Source organism: Lonchura striata, chromosome 3 (assembly GCF_046129695.1).
Source record: "Lonchura striata isolate bLonStr1 chromosome 3, bLonStr1.mat, whole genome shotgun sequence".
In the NCBI taxonomy this organism is placed as follows: Eukaryota; Metazoa; Chordata; class Aves; order Passeriformes; family Estrildidae; genus Lonchura; species Lonchura striata.
Window position 1 is genome coordinate 61,229,258 of NC_134605.1, and position 17,601 is coordinate 61,246,858.

The 17,601-nt window shown below is 35.9% G+C and overlaps 1 protein-coding gene across 11 annotated transcripts in view; it reads left to right on the top strand.

The window, feature by feature from the left end:
• PTPRK (protein tyrosine phosphatase receptor type K) overlaps positions 1-17,601 on the top strand; it is a 376,330-nt gene that overhangs the window by 159,619 nt on the left and 199,110 nt on the right. For all 11 annotated transcript variants that reach the window (XM_021547162.3, XM_077782215.1, XM_077782216.1 and 8 more), the window contains exons 4-5: positions 11,064-11,145; positions 12,965-13,080. In XM_021547162.3, the coding sequence (XP_021402837.2) occupies positions 11,064-11,145; positions 12,965-13,080 (198 nt within the window). The remainder of the gene's footprint in view (positions 1-11,063; positions 11,146-12,964; positions 13,081-17,601) is intronic.

The window sequence follows — 17,601 nt, forward strand, 5'->3', positions numbered from 1 at the left end:
CTATATGTGTGTATATATAATTGAACCTTTTACTACATTTAGGCTTGTGGTTTTATTTCAAAGAGTTTTGAGAATTGATATGCAGAAGAAGTAGTGCAAACAGATCAAGGCCTGTAGTTTTTAACACAGAGACGGATTTGGAATAATTTTTGTAGCTCATCTTTAGAATTGGGAAAATAAATATTATTGCACATGTATTTAAAATATGAGCATAAAGTAAATGTATATTCTGTGGTGAACTTTGCTAATTTAAATCTACATGGATTTTCCAGTAGGGAACAAAACAGAATTTGTGACAGATACTGGCACTGCCTTCTCAGTATTTATTGTGGTGGAGCAATGTACTCTTGGCTTTTGCCTGCTACTTGTCTGTGGTTGTTAAAGCTGTATTTTAATGTTGGGAATTTCTTGTGGCCTGTGGTGTTTTGCAAACCTTTGTGAACTGAACATGATGATAATTGGCTGTGACTGCAGAAGCCTCAGTCTGGTGAGGAGAGAAATCATCATTCCAATTGTGAGCCCTAATTTACTCCCACTTAAGAATTGCCTTTGTCGTCTTTTACAAAATGTCATATAAGTGAAAAGCACTGTGTTGAATATAATGCAGAGTGCTGTGATACAGATATCAACTGGATCCACTGGTGGGATAATGTCCCTGCCCCATCAGTGGAAAAAAGGGCAGTTTAAATATAGGTTATGACTTTCCTTTAATAGCCAGTGGCACAGTCTTTAATAACTTACAATGTCTTACAATAATGAACAATGAACCTTGAGAGCAGAGATTCTAAAATTTGTTTGTCTTGGGCTTTAAGTTTATCTTAACCTATCTGAAGGTTACTGGTAAGGATGTCCTTCTCTCTTATCTTCTCATTGTAGATAAAGTTGTAATTTTACGAGGTGAAAGGTTAGTACTCATCTATGCAATCTTTTCCTGCCATTTAATAATCCATCTGTTATAAAATTATTTTATAGGCATGTTAAAAATATGTGTTTCAAATTAAAAGAAGCTATGGTAAGTTTGCTCTGCTCATTATGAAACCTAAGCTGTTTCAAGAATAGTAATTGCTTGGTGTTTCACAGCTATTTTTCTGAACAATTAGGAAAAAACAAGTTGGTGCATTATCTTGAAAAAGTTCAAAGAATGTGATTATGAATTATTCTTGGTTATTTCTCTCTTTCAGGAGACAATATTAATTTGGGAAGTATTTCTGCCTTCCTTTTTCTGTGGAGAAAAATGATACATTCAAGTGCAATACCAGAGACCAGAAACATTACTCATTTTGGTAGACAAAATTGCTGAAATAGCTTATGTGGTACTCCTATAGAAGAAACAAAGGAGGTCTGCTCAGTATTAATCTTCAGCACTTAAAAAATGAAAATGGATTTGTTTTGAGAACAGAGAGACCCTTTTCTCTTGAATTTAGGATTCATCATTCCTTTGTTTGACTTTTCAGTTTAGCTTGTTTGTTCAAATGCTAGCTGAAGTATCAGATGTCTTTGCAGATTGATAATAGAGGAAAGGTGGAAAGGAAAACTACTAATAAGATTTTAGTGGATATATTGAAGTTAAGGGTTTTAAGGGGGGCAGAGGAAATTCTTTGCCCCCAAGTCTCTGTCTGGTTAATTTTTATCTTTGGGTGATGTGACTGACTTGACTTGTCAGTAACTTGTCTGCTCTGCTCTGATTCAGTTTCATTTGTTGAGCTCCTTTAATAGTATGTACCTCTTTCATACTGCTCCCTGAAAACTGAGAATATAAGCTGAATACCCTTAGATTTCTACTCAAAATAAATGGAAGAAATGACAGCAATTCTGTATTTAATTCTTTTAGTGTTAATAATATAATGCATGAAAGCTCTAAAAATATCCCAGGAAAATGTACCTGGGGAATCCCTTCTCAGTTTATTTAACATATTGGTCATTGCCAGTGGTGGGGAAGCGTAGATCTGGTATCATTCCTGACTGATGTTTATCTACTAAACATCACAGACAGATTCCACAGCTATTACTTTTGCTGCTTCACCTTCTTTACTATGCATTTCTAACATAGAAGTACCCTGAAAAATAAATATTTCACTGTCACAATCTCAAATGCAAGTTTCTGCTCTAAGTAGGAAATTAGGGAATTAATCTGACTTGTCTGATTTCATTAAGCAAGGCATGTGATATTATGTATAACCAAGTAGTAGTGACAGTTTAAATGGTTACAGTGTTCCTTGTCTAATGTTTTCAGAAGTAAGAAGATAATTTTCAGAAAGACTTGTTGAAATTACATCTTGGTATCTGGAGGCCTAGCATATCTGGTGTATTTAGAGACCTTTTCAAGGTCTTTCTCTTTGTAGCTCTCTTGGTAGTCTCTTGGTAGTGAAGGCAAAATCACTGCAACCTGGTCCCAAGTGCACATACTAGACATGACATGTGCAAGGATGTCAGTTAATGTACTTTGAAAGATTCAGTTAGTTTTCTTTGTTTGGGGTTTGTGGGATGGTTTTGGTTTTGTGTTTAGTTTTTGTGGTTTGCCCTTTTTTTTTTTTATTTTCTTTTTTTTTTTAGTTTATAAAATTAAATTTTAGTGTGAAAAGCTGTAGGTACCATTGTGTATCTATGGAAATGAAGTCTGGTTGTATTTTTTTTTTATTTTTTTTTTAAGATGTATCAATTTATGATACAACAGAAGCAAAACTTTAAGGTCTTTCTTCTTCAGGGTCTCATTTTCAATGTGTCTTGCTCTCGAGAACCACTTGGTTCTTCAGTATTTTCATTGACAAATATGAATTTTGTCAGCTTTGCTGTCACTTTACCTACCATGAGGAATTAATTTCTTTCAGTTGTAGTAGGAATAAAAAATAAAGGAATTGAATCACTTATTAGGCATGGCTTGGGGTTGTTCTTCTATTTTAACCCTATGTGGAATTTTATTTTGCTTACACTAAAGTAAAGGTGCAGCCTGTCAAACTGATTTGTTCAAAGCTAATGTGGAGCAATAAATAATGGTTAACAAAGTTTAGCTTGCATTGCTTCACTGTGACAAAAGCCATTTTATACTTGATTTCTTTGCAGTAATGTGCTTCTGGAGAACTTGTTTATGTTGCCTTTTCCATGCAATTGTTTTACCTGTAAATTAGGGCCCTATGATCATTCTTGATAAATATATAGATTTGCTGGATCTGTAATTACAGCTGATGAACTGTCATCACTAAAAAGACCATAATAAGAAGAAAGTATCAAAAAAACATACAAGACAATTTATGGAGTCAGCTCCATGGATGAGAGTATATTTTTACTAGGTAATTAGGGTAAGGAGATAGCAAACCTTTCCAGGTGACTTATACAAATAGTGCTTCCATCATCCCACAAATGATTCATAGGCAGGAATCATCGTAAAACAAGCAGGTGTTAGTTGGTAGCCAGCATTCTGGCAGAATACATCTAGTAAATATTAAAAGCTGTAAAAAATGCATATATAAAAGTTTTCAATTAACACTTTCTAAAGAGAAAAGGGTTGTATTCAATCCAACCCATAGCAAGTATCTGGAAGATAGTCAAAAGTGAACTTAAGCCCTTCTGTTTAATGTAAGTGAAATAAAACTATTTTGTAGGTCAACAATTTGAGAAAATCAGAATGGTCAAAGTTGAAAGGCACCTCTGTGGGTTATCAGGTCCTGCTCAAAATTTTCCCACATGATAGGGAATTCCCAAGGTCATTGAAAGTCAGAAAGGACTGACCTCTACTCTAGGTTTGAAGAGGTGGCATTATGCCACGCTTGTATTGCTGCATTTTCAGGTAGCTACCCATGTTCCAAGGAACTGCTTCTGTGCTACTGGGGAGAGTTTCCTTAAGATTTTAGTCTATTGCAAAAATAAGCAAAGCATTGAGTATTTCATATGGATTTTTAGCTTGTCTGTTATTGCTGGTCTCCCAGTTTTAGCCTTTAAATGTCATGATTTACAGTTCTGTCAGTGTTTTGTTGCCCATGGTTAAGAGTCATGCCTTTGTACATGGTGTTACTGCTATTTTAAAATCTCAATCATGTAAGAGCTTTCACCCTTAAACAAGGGTGGTATGGTATTTTGATTTTTGGTTTAGTTTATGGGCTACATAAGGATGTTTTTTCTTCAAGTTCTTCAGTCAGTCAAGAGCAGGGTGGGATTTTACAAAACTGTAAGTATTCCCACATGATAAACTACTACTGCTCCAAAGCCAGAGTAGCTGTAACTCATCCATGTGTGGTGCTTCATCCAGACATTTTCTAGGCAGGAGTCTAGAAACATTTGACATAAGCAACTTGAAAGAAGTAAGCAAAGATAAGTGCAGAGATGTGATTTTTTTTTTTCTGGTGTTCACTGTGTTACTAACACAGTGGTTTCCAGGGTCACTGAATTTAATTGCTAGCTTTTTCTGCCATCAGGCAATTGTCATACAGGTCCTTCCAAAGTCTTATTATGCTTCATGTTAATTATCTGTTTTGCTGAAACATGTATATTTTTTGTGGAAATAAAATATTGTTATTAGATCTCAAAATGTTTGAATTGTTTAGCTCAACAAAACCTAACCCACAGTTGCTTTCACATAAAGAGAGGATTTTACACTTTTGGTGTGGCTTTGTTTTTTGTTTGGTTTTTTATTTTTTTTCTTCAGGGATTGAATATGTAGCTAGGTCACTTGCCACTAATAAATTCTCTAAAAGATCACCCTATAGGACCCTTTGAAGGCATGTTTTTTGTGTGTGATTCTTCACCAGAGAGCACATACTGAGATGAATCTTCGCGTACAGATCTCCCTATGTCAAGTGAAACTTGAATGTAACTTTAGGGATGAGAGCAGTTGTGAATGTCAGGGTTCCTTGTAGCTGACTCTGAAATGGTCAAAGAATCTGAGATGACCAGCTCAGCTGGATACCAGTGAGAAGATAGCCTTAACTCCTTTGGTTTCCAATGTCAGGAGGTGTGTTATTGAGGAAAAAAGAAGTAATTGGGTGTTAGCTGGCCTGGCAGACTTGAGATTACAAAGTTTTCACCCAAGTGTTTGATTTGCTGTGCTAAAGTTCTCTTGGGTCATGTCAGCTGCAAAGACTGCCTCACAGCATTACTTGAGCATTCGAGTGGAAATAATTATGTTTTCATGATTTCTAAATTAGTTCAGCAACATTGTCTGTAGCTTTCACAAGGGAAATGTTTTTTATTATGTCAACAAAATTTTTGTATATTAGATAAAATTTCTTTAACTATCCCTTTCAGCTAGCTTCCATTAAGTGTTTCTTTTGTAACATGACACTGTTTTCATGTTTATATTAATTTTTAGTTTCTTGGTAATTATAACCTTTGATTCAGTGTTTTAAAATACCTTTAACACTGTGAAAGCATTGAATAGGGCTGGAAACTTGTCAGTGAATAGGATTTGTTACTGTTTTGTATATAATTGGTCTTGCTCTGCATGGCATTTCATCTTCAGAGAATTATTTTACTGTAAAACAAACTTTCTTCTATGTACTGTTTAACCTTTATCAATTCTATTGCAAGTACTAGGTTTGAGTATATCTGCAATAACTTACTCTGCTGTTACAAACTGAAAATTAATGAAAGAAAAGAGGTGTGTATGAAGTTGAAAAAAAAAATTTAAAGTTTTCTTTTTATATTCCTATGAAAGATTGAAGTTTTATATCTGATGAGGTTAATATAACACATCTGATGAAGTTAGTTGATATAACTTCATGGCTTCTTTTGGTTTGAAGTTTGTTTGGGCTTTTTGTAGGTTTTTTTCAGTGTTTTTGGGGTGGTTTTTTTGTGCTGTACTGTGGTTTTACTGTGGTTTATCACAGATGTGTTAACTTCTGTCTGCACACAGCTCTCTAGTACACCTTTCCACCAAGCACTGGAATCATCCATGTACAGGTTGGATTTCAGATAACTCGGCTAGCTGAAGCCCTATGATGCCTAAACAAAAATATGTTGTAGGTTGAATGCTTTATGGAAATTACAGTATCTAAATTTTTCCTTTAATTTTTTTTTATATTTTCATCTCCAATTACTCTTCACCTCTCTCTAATTATACATATTAGAGCCTAGCAGAAAAAATTGTCAGCAAAACACTACATTTCTATTTTAACTGAACATTTTAATGGTAAAAGGTTATCTAACTGAGACATTGCTTTCTATATATGATGATGTGGCAGGACTGATGTCACAACTGGGAGATTGTGTCTCCTTCAGTACCATGACTGGTCAGAACTAGCCAAGTGGAGAAAGGACAAAGAAGGTCTCCACATTGTACTAAAAAGACCATTCTTGCTGGTGGTGCATTGCTTACAAGAAAAATGCATTTACAAAACCTAGGAACAATTGTATTCCTAAGGATAGGCTTTGGGCTAGAGTTGTTTCCCTCTTTCCTGGCTGCATTTTGTGCTTAAATTTACTAGGTATGCTTTGGGAGTGCTTATTTTGATCAGTGCCTCAAATGAGCTTCTGGTGATGATACATACACTTTTGGATCCTGACAAGATATAAAAATTCAGCGAGGCCAGTCCTGAAGAAGTACATTTCTTATATTCCTGCAAGTGCAGGCTTAACGTTCATGGTGATTACAGGTTGCATTGTTAGGACTGTGAAGGAATGTGGAGGTTTAAGTACTTCTTAAGCATTAAACTTCAATAACTAAGTGTCTGTAGGAGTCTCTGCTGTAATAATTACGACTTTTTCCATTGCATTCAAACACTGTTGAGTATTTAAATTAGTCAAAATGTTTATTTCTGGAATAATATTAGATAAATAGTGATTGCCATCTTCTGGATTTTAGAGCTGGGATATGAAAAGGGATGTGTTATTTTCCAGTACCTAAATCAAAACAGCTCACCCTTCCTTCCCTTCCCTTCATCCTCCCTCCCTCCCTCCCTCCCTCCATGCCTGCCTTCCTTCCTGCCTGCCTGCCTTCCTTCCCTCCCACCGAATTTTCAGCTTGGAGCCCTTTACAGGTTGACAAGTATATAGGTAAGAGTGATGTGATTAACAGAATCTAGTTAGATTGCCAGCTGTCCCTCTTTACAAACTTCTAGTGAAGCTAAGCTGCCATTCTCTGAGATAGTTCCTTAGATACAGAATTGTGTCATCATGTTCATATGGGACCAGAGTGGGTGCCAAAAAACAGTGCAAGTACAGAAGTTTGTAGGTAAAAACTACATTGTAATTGCAAGGACAGTATGTAATTATGAGCTTCTGTAGAAGGACTCACCAACTGTGAGTGATTGAGAAATAAAATGACAGGCACATTTTAGTGTTGATAATGAGATATAAAAAAAATGCACACTCCATAAAATCTAAATTTCACACACAGAGTGATGGACTCAGTTGAAGCTTGCTGTTGCCACTCTGCAACAGAATTGTGGGGTTCATAAAAACATCAGCATAGAACCCAGTGGTGGCCAAAAGAAGCAAATGAAGTGTTAAGAATGGTTAAAGAAGTTCAGTATAAATTAGGTAATGGTGTTAAGCTGTTGAATAAATTATGACTCATCCATATTTTGATTACTGTGTGCCAGCTCTGCTCCCATTATCTTCAAAGAATATAGTGTTGGTAGAACTTTAGAGAGAAGGATGAGCATAATCAAAGAAAAGGGAATGGTTTTTATATGAGATTGTCTGAACAATCTTTGACTCTTCACATTTGAGACAAAATTATTTGTACATTTACATTTGGGATACATGCTAGAGGTTTACAAAGTTGTGAATAATATAAAAGGCTATCTGGGATCAATTCATCACTGATTTGGGTCATTAAATGAAGTCTGGTATAAACCATAAAAGTGGAAAGGTCTCTTAATGCTGTCAACAATAAGCCCGTGTATTTTTCCAAATGAGACTGTGTTCACTAAAAGCTTGCATGTTTTTAGGGAGAAAATGGCCAGCTATATGGACAAGAAATGTGTTAGGAATGGCTAAATATGTAGGAGTGTGTCCAGTTCAGGGAGTTCTGGCCCTGGATCTTCATTGTATCAGAATGTAGGTATTGAATGTAGGTACTTCATAAACAAGAATATGCAATTTGATTTGGAGAAGTAAATGGCTATTTGTATATAATCTTGGAACCATGTAGAAAATTCTAGGATCGAGTCTGATTCCCTTGAGTAGCATTTGAATTACCTGAGATATTGAGCACTTCCCATTCTCCTTCATTGTGTCAGTTCTAGTACAAATGAGACAGGATAGTTGTCTCCATAACCCTGCTCTGTGCCAGCCCAATTCATTTCCTGGAAACAGTTTCTCTCTCTTCTCCATTAAAGAAAGTGAGCATGTCTCAGGAGTACACTATATGGGCATGCAATTGAATTGTAATAAGTGGAAGGACATTTATGGTTGCACAGACAATTAATGTTTTCTGACGAGAGTCATAATCTGAATTATTTTTCAGCTAAACAAAAGTATTGAAGCCATTCTTTCTAGGACTGTAAACTGAACAGCAGTGCAGATGAAGTGCAGGATTCACTCCCAAAGACTTGTGTCTTATTAGGATAAGCCTCCTCTGGTGAAAGCAATGGCTCAGTAGTCTCTTTTTTCTCAAGTAGTTTGTGTTTTTGAAGAAAAAACTACCTCAGGTTCTTAACTTGTCAGGATTTTGAACTCCTGCTTTCACATATATTTGCAATTCCCTTTTTCCATTTCCCATTTTAAATGTGAACAGATGTTCTCAAATTAAAGCATGATAATTTTTTAAACTGAGCAGCACTTTTTGCTATGTTACATCTATAGTTATGAATGTTTCATAGTTGCATTTGTACCAATTATGAATATAAAAATGATACTATATCTATGAAATCATTGCTCTCTAATATCTGTCTTTTTAATCACGGTATTTTCTTTTGCTTACCTTGTAAACTTTGTCCTTTATAACTTTTCATAGACTCCTTGCCTTTCCATATTTCTCCATGTTTTCTGGTTTTTTTTTTTTGTTGTTGTTTTTTTTTGGGGCTTTTTTGTGTTTTTTTTTTTTAATATTTTTCTTCTTTTCTTCTTCTCTTGGTTCTCCATGTCTTTATCTTTCGATTTTCTGTGGATTTCTCCTTTTCTTGGACTTCCTACACCTGTTGGGTGGAGAGTACTAAAATTAATCTAGCAGAGGTAAAAAAAAAAAAAAACTGAAGTAAATTAATTTCCAGCAGTATCCCAAGAAATGTAACTTTCTCTTCTCTGACTCCTGATGTAAGAAGGTATCAATACTTTTATAGGCAGAGCTTTCCTAAAAACTGGATCTAAGTTATTTCCAGGTGAATTCATAACAACCCAGTTAGAGTGAGGTGCAAATTTAGCTCAGTTCTTAGCATTGGTGCTCAAATTTCTTAACTAGATTTTGAGAAACAATGTGTTTTCAGAGTTTGTGTATGTTATAGAACATACACATGTTGTATTGTGTTGTAAAAACCCCAGTCTGTCAGAAGGACTTTAAATATAATTAAAATATAAATATTTCTTACTGAGTTGTCTTCCATACCATGCAACCATTTAAATAGAAAAAGGTGATAATTGAAATTATTAAAGAATTCAAGATATTTATATTGATGTTCATTACTGGGAACAAATGCCAGCTTTCTGAAAATGCCTGAAGAGTGGGTAGACATTGTCAAACAATGCTCTAGTCAGAAATGTCAATGGACAAGGCACACTTTGAAAGTAGGACTCCCAGACACTAAATTAATTTCCATCGCACTGTTGTTGGCCAAGGCAGAGAACGAAGTGGGTTTTGTAACTAAATTCCATTTGGTTGCAAATAAAATTAGAGGAAAAAAAGAAATTGGTTAGAAGTGCAGTCTTAGCAAGAATGTCTGGAGAAACTAGGAGATGGATTGTAGTCCAGTGCTATCAAAATATATATTCCCCACAGCCATCCTCTTTCTGCAGTCAAAGCACAAGTTCAGGAACTCTCTGAAGCACCACCAAGCAATTCTTTGTTTTTAACTGCCCATTTGGGGTGGGACAAGACACTGCATATGAAGACAGTGTCTTCTTTTTCTTCATGCATAGGAATTTCCTCACTGCCTTGAAAGAAGGAAGAATGAAGTTAATGACTGTAGGGAACGCTGTGCTCCAGGACGGCTTTGATGAATGGAGACGAGAGATCTCTGAAGGCTGCTCTTAGGATATATGGTTTATTAGGGATGGTGAAAGGTCTTGCTTGGAGCTGCCAGACGCAGCACGTGGCAAGGCCTGAGGGATGGGGGAGGGGAGAGACAAGGGGTAGAGAGGATGCTCCAGGAGAGGGTGGAAGTTCCAAGAGAGTGGGGGTTCCAAGAGAGGGGAAGATCTAAGAGGGCATCTGACCCCTCAGAGACGCCTTATAAAGGGGCTTCAAGGTGGGCTGGAACAAGACTTGGGCCAATGGGGTCACAGACACCTGATGTTTCAGGGGAGGGTTACAGGTGTGGGGTGAACCATACATTTTGGGGGTTGAGATGGAACAGTCCACTTGACTTTTGGACCTATCTGTAGGTAAGGGTATTGTCCAGCCAGTAGGGAGGATTGTTTTCATCCTGGCTGTATTATCGTAAATCTTTTGCCAGGCAATTATATTTATTCATCCTTCCCAACAAATGACTACTGCATAAATCTCATGCTACAGCTGTTCTTTTTGTTGCCACTGGGGAGTGCCGCAATATTTCTGTGTTTTCCCCTGCAACTGTGCTGCAGAAGGTTACAGGAGACTATATTGTGACCCCCAGGAAGAAAACAAATGTTCTTAAAATTGGTTGATCACTTGTGTGCTGTGATGCCTAACTTGCCTGAAAGTAATGGCATTTTTTCAGAATTGAATCATGTTTGCACATTTATCTGAGATAAAGCAGTATGCAGTTAAACATGTTTTTTTCTGATGTGCTATGAGCAGCAAATCCAAAGCAAGCCATGTACATGAATAGTATGGAACTGCACCAAACTGAGTAATAAATATTCCATTCAGTTGTCAAACCTTGTAGGAACTTCAACTAAATGAAAAAGGCAATGTGTCTTATATCTGCACACTTGCCACCGGGGGAATTCTGTAGAAATGAGTGTTGTGAACATTTTTTCTTTTATTTTGACAGGTAATATTTGAAGCTGAAGTCTCAGATGGAAGAAATGGCTACATTGCCATTGATGACATCCAGGTCCTGAGTTACCCTTGCGGTAAGTAATGATTAAGAGCTGCATTTTTCTCTGTCTTTTCAGGACATATATGATATTGCTGTGGACTGCTCAGTTTTCATCACTTGATCACTGATATTCTTTGTTCTTTCAATAGTATTTTTGTTGCAGCTTCCAGGAAGAAATGTGATTGCAATAGTGATTTACCTGGGTGAAATCTTTTTCTGCCAGAAGTAAATTATACAGGGATAAAAAAAAAAGGGGACATTCTTCAAAGTCTTTTCGGTCATACGCAGTTGGTGTGTATAATCAAAATGGGTTTTAATGCTAATGTATATACTCACTGATTAAAGTAAACTGAATTGGCAGATGCTTGTAGGAGGTTCATCAGATTTTATACCTCTTTTCTTTTTTCTCTTTTTTAAAAATATTTTTCTCAACAGACAAAATAGATTAAAAAAATAAAAGAAAAAAAGGCTCTGGCTATTGAACTACTGAGAGATTGCATCTTGTTTATTTTTTTTGTGGACAGACTTCAGGCATTTATGTTTGCTTTTCCCTGCTAATCCTGGGGAATAATTGCACACATGCAAACACAAGTTATGACAATGAGAATATTCTGCTAATAAAAGGTTGTGAGGAAGAAATTGTTACTGTGCATTTCTGGCACTTGTTATAATTTTTTTTTTTCAATTTCTTTCTTTAAACTCTTCTCATCTTCCACTAGACATACCCTCTCTAAAATATGATTTCATTCTAGTGTACCACATGGCTGATAATTTAATCGCATTCTGAAATGACCAGAGCATAACAATATCCTGCTCCAACTTCGCAAAATTATGCCAAATAATAACGTTCCAATGGCTACCTCACATCTTATTTTCTTCTACTCCAAACCTTTTAAAATTGTAGCTCTCGGGAGCTACCAATACAGGGTATTTGAGTGAGTTACCTTTTTAATATTTCAGCCACCCCAGCTATCTGATGCCTGTACTCAGCCTGTACTCTGCTTGGATATGATATCTGGATTGTATGTGTATTTTCTTCCCCTTCTTTTTTTTTGTTTTGAAGTGCCAAAACAAAAAGCACTTGGGTACAGTCATCCCCAGTGCATTATCAGTACGTTACAGTATTCAGACAAGCTCTTTTTGTTACTGATGTTTAAACCCTGTTTGTTCCGATTTAATGGTTTTTCCTGCACATCATGTTTTTTTAGTAAACACAAAGGAGAAACAGTTCAGCTACAGTTTTCTTTAGTCGTTCTTGAAAAAAGGGTGGATGAGCTGTGTAATGTACCCATTCCTCAATTGTTTCTGTTGGCTTTTGTAGGTCTAGTAAATCCTTCAGGTGGTTGAGATTTCCTACAGCCTTTCTCAGTGTGGGAAATAGATTTGTCAGCTCCTGAAATATTATATTCAATGCCACAAATGATTTTGTTTTCCAAAGCAAGAACTCTGAGTTGCATTGCAAATAACATGAAGAGTATCTATTTGCTTGAGCAGTATGCTGCTAATTGGGTTTTTTTCAGTATGATGGCTTTCATACAGTCAGAAGTCTTTGGGACAATTCTTGTCAAGTGCTGCTGACATTTTGGCATCTGATCTCCTTCTTTTGGCTTCTATTTTAAAAAGACTTTATTAGAACACATGTATAACATAAAGTTAGTAGAATCACCAGGGGAGAAGGGGAAGTACTGAAAGCACTCCTTGAACACAGATGAGACAGATAATATTCTCTCTTCTGTTTCTTTTTTAGCCAAAGATTGCTAAAACCGGGAGGTTGAGGGAGATAATAATGCTTCTGGCACCTTTATTTTTTTATAATGACTTTTATTTGAAATTTTTATTTCCCTTCTCTACAGATAAATCTCCACATTTTCTGAGGCTGGGGGATGTAGAGGTCAATGCAGGCCAGAATGCTACATTTCAGTGCATTGCTACAGGGAGAGATGCAGTGAATAACAAGTTATGGCTCCAGGTAAGGCTAACTCATGCAAGTCTATTTGGTGAGAGGACAAGCTGCTTTCTTGAGATGAAATGTTTAAAATTCAAAGCCTTTTATTCTTCTGCATGTAAAATATATAGTTTAAATGGAGTTTTATATCTGTTCAATAGAGAAACTTGTAATCAGTTTTCCAATGTTCTAAAGCTTTAATTGAAAATAAGAACTGGGGTGGGTGCTGGGATAAGGTTGGCCCTTAAAGGCATTGTGTGCTTTCTCTCTTTGTAAATCAACTCCTCTTTTTAAAAATTTACTATAATTAAATGCAAATAATTGGCATTTGGGATCTAGTAATACAGAGCTGTAACACAGCTGTCATGAATTTTGAAGACTTTTTAATCACCTAAATTACCTGTCCAAGCAGTCTGGAGAGATGTGGCTGTATTTCTGTGTGCATTTCAGTTTTACTCAGTAGCATATTAATTGGAAGATCCTAAAAGGACTGCTGCACATCTTTTTTCTCTGTCTCCATAATAGGAGGAACTTTAACTTTTACCCATGTTTAATTGTGAATAGTATGTATGTCAGAATTTAAAATATGACTATAACTAGAATATAACACTTCTTAATATGAGAGAAGAAAAAAAAGAAATTAACACCACCTCCAGAATACCCAGTCTCCTCTATATTATGTCAATGGGGTACTTACATTTAAGACCACTGTTTGAGTAGAATGATGGCAAAGTTTCCAGTTGCTCTTAAAAAAATTAAATTTTACCACTTCAAAAGGATTTTAAAAAATCATTTAAGTGGTACATGTAAAACTTCTGTGCTTTCTTTGGTTTATATGTAAACCTTAAGCACCAACATCCATTTGGAATGGTTCTGTTTACTTTCAGAACTAAAAACAATGTAACTTTTGGGAAACAACACTTATAAATTACTTATAGTTAGAACTTTAAAATATGTAATTTTGGCCGAATGTATTTTGAAGTAATATATAATCAGTTATTTCAACCTGATTTCTGTTTAAATAGTGGAGCTGATGAACCTTGGCTAACTGCTGCATATAGGCATGTGATAAGCTTGAAACTGTAAAGAGATTTTTAAAAAAGATTATTAAAAATCTGATATGCAAAATGTATTATTAGACAAATATGCTGCAACATTAAAAAGGAACACAAGCAGTAACTGCATTGCATTTAGTGAAAAGGTATCACAGCAGTAGGAATGATTTGTATTTAATGTCTTTGAGCAGTAATTTGTTTAAATTGAGTAGACATGTAATGCATTAATTCAGAAAAAGCAGCTTGATTTCAGACTTGCCAAATGGAGCACACAAAGCACAAAAAATGAAACTGGCCTGGGCTTTGCTATAGCCAAGGCAAGACAATAGCACCAAGAGCATTCCAGCAAACCTGTGAAGCGCCACTTTCAGTTGATTGTGGGTCAGAAAGACCCAGTAGAGACAGCCAGCTGGAAATCTTCCCTTTCACTTGCTCCTTGGAGGCAGATAACTCTGACAGATTATCCCTTCTAACTTTCACTCCCCAGAGAAACCCAACTAGCAGCCAGATCAACTCAGAAAACATATGTTTTGTCCCTCCATATGCTTCATGGGTAGTTTATTTTTGTGTGTGTGTATATGGATCACAGATATGATAATTTCTCACAGTATGATAGATGAAGCACTTTAGAGGTTATAACTCTGCTTGCCTCAGCTTGTGAAGTGCCCTGATACTCTTGAAGATACCTTGATACTTGAGCTTCTCTTTTATTCCTTTTTCTCCTGTAAACAGTACTGAATTTTCACCAATTTAAGGGTGACTTTTTTCACTTATCATTCCACCTTGAAATCCTGCTTTGCCAATATGTGTGAATTGGCAACCTTCCCTATATGGATAATTTTCTTTAGATTGCACTCAAAGTCACTGTTGTTGTACATAGCTAATAGTGAATTTACTCCATATCCTTAAAAACTGGCATGGATATGTATGGGCCTCATGAAACACTGGAGTGTAACTTGGAAAAGGTTTGCTTTAACCTTTGACCAAACTCAGGATTCATAAAGCCCAAATAGCTTGAAAGGAAGAACTGGCAGATCAAATCAAATGCCTAAGTAATTGTTTTTGAGAGCCTTAAGCTGAAGCATTCCAGGAATGTATTTTTCTCATAACAAGAAAGGCCATTAAAAAAAAAAATACAAAGTGCAAAAATGAAAACTAAGTGGATGATGGTGGGGAAGAAGACACTTGCCAAGCACATAGTTTTAGAGAAAATAGCTTTTGGTTATGTCCTTATTGAAAAAGAAAAATGATTTCCTTGAGGAGGAAGAGAAAAAAAAAGAAAATAAAACCAGCAAAGAATTTGCTATTAAAACACATTCTTTGATAAGGAAAAGTTTGAGGAGCAATCTGGGACATCAGGCTTTTTTGCATCTGAGGAGATCCAAGATTTCATATGCTTGCATTGAAGTAGTAAATATGTGCAGGCAGAGATTTTGTTGAAGACTCTATCAGTGTTCTCTGACTTGTGCAGTCTTCTGTTTTGAGAAGAATTAAAGTAAATTAAGCAGCACATACAAAAAAATAGCAGCCACCCTGCTCTGTGTTCAAAGTCCTGCAGTACCATGGCTGCTTCAGCCAGGCTCTGTCTGAGCTGCTCTGGTATCAACTCTTGATCCCTCTCTGTACTGATCTGGAGTTTTGCAGCTCTCCAGTAAATCAGTTCAGGAAAGTGATCTGACTGAAAAAGACTTTGACTCCAATTGGATTTTTGTGTTGGTGGGGAGGAGGGTTGAGGATACTGTGTGTTGTTGTGAATTTTTTTATTTGGGTTTTTTGATTTCTTCATGTTTGGGTTTTGTTGATTTCTTCATGTTTTTCTGCTTTTGTGATTTTGTTTTTGTTTTATTTTAATTTGTTTGCATATTCTTTTGGTTTTTTTGGCTTTTTTTGTGTGTGTCTTTTTCCCCAGCTTGATTCATGTCTAAATTACCCATATGAATAATGTCAGCAGGTGGAAAAAGATTGGGATGTTTGATTAGAAGCAGGGAAGAGGGAAAGACTGTAACCACATGATATAAAAGTGGGGATTATGGTAGTGTGTCTCCTTGTAGACCTATGTAAACTTAATTTTTGTTTTAGTTATTGGGCCCTGATTGTGTACTAGATGTTCTATTTGCAAGTACATTTCCATGCTTATTTTTTTCCCAGTGTATATATAATTAAGTGCACATAGTGTTATGTGCCTAAAAATAAAAATGGACAAAAATAGGCACAGCATTTCAATACACGGTTTCCTATGTGTTTACTGCTGTAATGACAGTATTTTCATCAACACCATTTTCGATAAATATATGTCTGTAAACATTTCAGACAAACAGGGATTAACACTGAATTGAACTTCTCCTAACTTTCATGGCTGCAGATGCTGCTCTTGTTTGTTTGTTTTTGGATTGTATCTGGTCTCTTGTCCCCTTTGATATCCCTTTCCTGCCACCCTTGTATTTTGCAGCCTCAATGTTTGGGGCAGTTGAAACTCTGTTATTGAAAGATAAGCAGTAAAGATAACAGAAGTTTTCAAAAGTTGAGGCTGCATTAATAGAGAATAAATATTTGCACAGATAAAGAGATTTAACTGGTTGAACAAGATGATCTGAAACACACCTTTGTGACAGTGTGAATAGTAGGTGTGGGAGCAGGACAGAAAGGCAGCTCAGATTCTTTTGTTCTTCACCTTTTCAACCTGATCTGCTATCAAATCTTTTGTGGTTATGCGCTGAAGGATTATCTTTATGACCTGCAATTATTAGCAAATTCTGAAAGGCTTTCAAAGTCCTTAGGTTTTGTTTAAATGTTAACATGTTAACATTGATGTTTTTTCTGAAATACATTCAGTCATTCACAGTGCTTAGTATGTTTTTTCCTAGTCATTCCCTTCAGAATGTAATGCTGGGGGGCTTTTTTCCCCAGTATTTTCCAGCTTCTCTTAGAAGTTCCACTGTAATACAGAATACACCAACAGCTGTAGTTTGGTCTTATTGTCCACAATGAAGCAGTTGAGTTGTGTGATAGGAGTTCCTAAACCCAAGGTGGTAACCTAGGTTTTCCATCTGTAATGCTTTGGTATGCTCTGATTTCTAAGCTTTAGGAATTAGCAGAATTTCCTGCTGAAAAATGCTTTCTTGTAGGCAGTGACCATAACTGTGTGTGTAGTCTTAAATAAATTAATATAGTGTGTATAGATAGATATAATGATTAACCGGTTTTTGTCCACTTACTGCTGATTTTCTTTCTAAAGCCTATGAATTTTCTTTCTTTGAAAAGATGCTTAAAGAATAAGGAATTTTACTTCTATTCACATTTGATGCATCTTGCTGCTTTGTGCACAGTGATTTGCTAAATTAGTGTAAGAAGGACCCCAGTTTTATTCTCTTTATTTCCTGTGAAATGTCAGGCATTCCACTGGAGTTGTGTCAGTAAATAAGCATGCAAACAAGTTACTTCTGCATGGTAATCCTCTGCTCAGAATGGATATGTGTTATGTATTAAATTT